The 3,964-nt window shown below is 50.7% G+C and overlaps 1 protein-coding gene across 5 annotated transcripts in view; it reads left to right on the forward strand.

Moving 5' to 3' along the window:
- The window catches only part of LOC107287608 (heterogeneous nuclear ribonucleoproteins C1/C2), a 64,734-nt gene that overhangs the window by 14,832 nt on the left and 45,938 nt on the right, over positions 1-3,964 (forward strand). For 4 of the 5 annotated variants that reach the window (XM_015816165.1, XM_015816390.1, XM_015816313.1 and 1 more), the window contains 2 exons: positions 1,038-1,152; positions 1,671-1,718. In XM_015816165.1, coding sequence (XP_015671651.1) covers positions 1,038-1,152; positions 1,671-1,718 — 163 coding nt within the window. The remainder of the gene's footprint in view (positions 1-1,037; positions 1,153-1,670; positions 1,719-3,964) is intronic. The other variant, XM_015816465.1, reaches the window with a different exon arrangement.

Consider the following 3,964-nt stretch of genomic DNA (forward strand, 5'->3'; position numbering starts at 1 on the left):
CCAATGGGCACCTGACGATGCATAAGTGGGTTTTGGGCTGCAGTTTGGGCACTCGGTCTCTAAAAGGTTCGCCGCCACTGGACTAGTCTGAAGCTGCCATAGCTAAAGATGAAGCAGGCGTGTGACGCAGGGAGGACCAAAAAAAAACAAACCAGGAATCTTGTTCAAAAGATTCCCCCTCGGAGAGCTAAGGAAACAAATGGGAAATATGTCCCCAGACAAAGGAAGTTGGGCCTGTCTGAAATCCCACCAACAGCTACCAGGTGTGTAAAATAAGGCAAGCGTAGCTGCCAGTGTTACGAATCAACAAAGGAGGGCTTGTCGGGAGATAAAAGGGGTCTTGAAGCCCACCCACTCCTTTTGCATTCAGAGCTTCCATCCCCCTAGTTAGTGGCTGGCAGCCTAGTTAAGAAGCACGTAAGTGTGGGCGGATGTGTGGGCGGGCGTCCGTGCGAAAGAACAAATGCACAGTGTAACAAATGACGTTTTTGCTCTTACTTGAAATTCCCCGGGGGGGAAAATGAATGCATTCTTGTGTATTCCAAAGAAGAGAAATTGGGCCTCGGTGTTTGGCTGAAAGTGATTTGAGTCTCTCTTTCTCTCTGTAATTATTTCTCAGCCATTGATCAAGGCTGTGTGTTGTCTGCCTTGCCTAGCCTTGCCTATCTGGAGAACCCAGGTAGGAAGCAAGGGAGGGGGGGCTTACAAGATCTGCATGCCTCGACAGGCTGTGTGAACGAGTGACAGTAAACTGAACCCGAGAGTGTGCGTAACACTTTCCTTTTCCAGATCTTGCAAGCAAAGGCAGCTGGTAGATACCAATCTTTCCGGCCAGCCTTCACCAATTGTGTAATAACCCTAATAATCTCCCAGATTCCTCGGACCATTATCTAGGGATTTCTGGGGAAAAAGTGTGTGTTCTCCTCGGGCGAGAAAAGCTTGCTGCATTGCCTGGTATTGGCAGAACTTTTAATTTCTCCCAAAGAGCCTGTGGAGAGATCCTCAGGTTTCAAACTGAGCTTCTGTGTCTTGTTCAGATATTAATCTGGCTGCGGAGCCGAAGTTGAACCGGGGTAAAGCTGGGGTGAAGAGATCGGCCACAGAGATGTACGGGTCAGTAGCCGCACCACCTTCTCCGTCCCCTCTAGTCAGGTTGGGACCCTTACGTTTTCATTATTTTTAACTTCACTTTTTCTTTTCTCTCTTTTATTTATTTATTTATTTCTCTGGTCTGGAATGGGCCCTGGAATGAGCAGTTGTGGGCGCAAGGTGCTGGGTGCAAGATGCAATATCTGACTTATGTTTGTAGATGGTGTGCGTGTGCGTGCGTGCGTGCAATCCATGTGACTGTAAGAAACTGCAGTGTGACTTTTGATGTATTTGGGCTGATAAAACTGTGGGATCACAGTGCCAAGCAGCAGATGGCTTTTTGAAGCAAGGGGTGGCCTTGGAAGGGGGGGGGAAATTGGGGTGGGACCCTGCTTGCTTTCACTTTTGCATTGTGACTAAAAAAAACTGTTTGACTTTTGCTATGTTGGGCTGTGAGCAGACTCCTCCTGCTGATAGTTTAAAAAGGATGGTCTGTGATCCCCAGCCCTTTGGAAGTGGGGCTGTGGTCCCCAGCCCCCCTGAGACCTGACCGTGTGTTCCGGTGTGCTTTTGTCTTTCAGGTCTTCGTTTGACCTTGATTATGACTTCCAGCGCGACTATTATGACAGGTATGTGGTGTCAAGTTGCTCTGCTCTGGTGGGTCAACACAGCTCTGAACTGAGATCAGAGCCATAGAAACAAACATCTTAGGGCTCCATTCACCCCCCTCCCCATCTCCAAGCCTTCAGTGGGGCCCCCAGAAAACTCCCAAAGGTTGTTGTTGCCTAATTACACAGGAAGCCTAAGATTTGTGTGTGTGTGTGTGTGAGAGAGGGAGAGAGAGAGAGATTGAGAGATTTATCAAATACATGACTGGAGAATAGAAATACTGTATTCCATTTTAATTAAAAGTGAAATTAGAGTTTATCTTAGCCCCGCAAAATTGTTTTTGCATTAATACCTTCAGGGCACCACTCAAAAGAAAGGCTAGAGGCAGTTCTTGGCCCCCAAAAATTATTGCGCTTCTGACGCAACAGCTTCTTTTCAACAGTTCTAACTAAAGAGCAGCATGATGGCCATCTCTGTTTCTGGAGATCCGATGTATAGCTCATTCTCAGAAGTGTAATTTTTGCCCGCTGAGCAATAGCAAGTGTTGTAGCCATGGTCAAAGCTGCAGAGGGGGGGGGGGAGAAGGTGGAGGCAGTGCTTCAAAGGGATGGGGACTTGGTTCATGGAATGCTCCTGGAGGGTTCCCCTAGCCCCAGGGGTAGGCAACCTTGGCTCTTTTATGACTCGTGGACTTCCACTCCCAGAATTCCGGAGCCAGCATGGCTCAGCTTGGAAACCTCTCCCTTTCCCCTCAGCGTGGCTGGCTCAGGAATTCTGGGAGTTGAAGTCCACGTGTCATAAAAGAGTCACGGTTGCCTGCCCCTAGCCTAGTGAGAATGTCTGAAACGCTGGATTTCCTGCAGATTCAGCCAAAGGAAAAAGGCTGAGAAAGAACCATAGCTTTGAGGGAGGAGATAAATTAGGAATGAAGTTCTTTTTCTGCCTGACATCTTCAGATAGGTTTGAACATCTAGAGAGATTTGTTCGGATAGATAATTCTGAGTCGGTAGATCAGACATGTCAAACACAAGGCCCGGGGGGCCGGATGCGGCCCGCGAAGTGGTTTCATGTGGCCCGCGAAGCCATCCTGGAAACAGTGAGGGAACGGCCCCCACTGCCTTGGCCCTGGCCCAGGCCGGCCGGGAGCCAATGTACAATTTTGTGGTGGCCATCTATGCTGAAACGCATTCAGTCTTAGCTCCACAAGGCCGTCTAAAAACAGCGAGGAACCAGGAGAACCTTGAGCAGCAGCCTTGAGGAAGTGGGGCTGGGCTTGGTGCCATGGGTGCTCAAGGGCCAGGCTGGGCATTTGACCTCTGCTCCCCAGGGCTCTGGGCAGCCCGTGCCACCATCCAGCCCCCCCCCCCGCATGGCCTGAGAGGAAGAGTGAGGCTCCTCCAGTGGACCATGCCTTGGCACTTGTCCCGGTCCCACCCCCTTCTGCCAGAGACCCTCAGATCTGTCCCACTCCTGCCCAGGCACCCACAGGCACCCTTGACGCGAACAATGTAGAGCTGGCCACACCCACCCAGTAGGCCACACCCACTCCATTCACGCCCACCCAGTAGGCCGCACCCACCCTGGCCACCCACCCGGCTTCCTGAGGGCAACCGCAATGCTGATGCGGCCCTCAATGAAATTGAGTTTGACACCCCTGCGGTAGACGGTCTCAATTGGCACACTTCAGTTTCGTTATGTTATAAACCACTGATGGCGAACCTTTTAGAGACCGAGTGCCCAAACTGCAACCCAAAACCCACTTATGTATTGTCGGGTGCCAGGTGGGCGTGGCCGCCGTGGTAATGGCAGACTGGGTGGGACTAAAAAGTTCAATCAATCAATTCCAACTTTGAGATTTTTTTTTCCCCGCAAGAAATTGAAATTGATTGATTGAACATTTTGGGGGGTTTTTTTGCACACGGCGCAGGCCTAAAGCGAAAAGGATTTATAAAACCCAGCTGAAGGCCTAGGACTTGGGTGATGGCGCGCGTGCCCACAGAGAGAGCTCTGTGTGCCACAGGTTCGCCACCACGGTTATAAACCATTCTCTGGAGTGCATAGCTAAATGTCTGTGGAGACTCTCAAGTCATCCAGGTCATGGATCTCCCAGAGGTGCTTTTTCAGGAGGCGACTGGACTTCGTTTGTTTTTCCTCGAAGACATTTCGCTTCTCATCCAAGCAGCTTCTTCAGCTCTCTGGGGTGTGATGGGTTTGAGACAGAGACGTTTCTTGAGGCATTGCATATACACCCCCCCCCCCCCCCCCC

This window comes from Protobothrops mucrosquamatus, unplaced genomic scaffold (assembly GCF_001527695.2).
Source record: "Protobothrops mucrosquamatus isolate PMUCROS unplaced genomic scaffold, P.Mucros_1.0 scaffold_7, whole genome shotgun sequence".
Lineage (NCBI taxonomy): Eukaryota > Metazoa > Chordata > Lepidosauria > Squamata > Viperidae > Protobothrops > Protobothrops mucrosquamatus.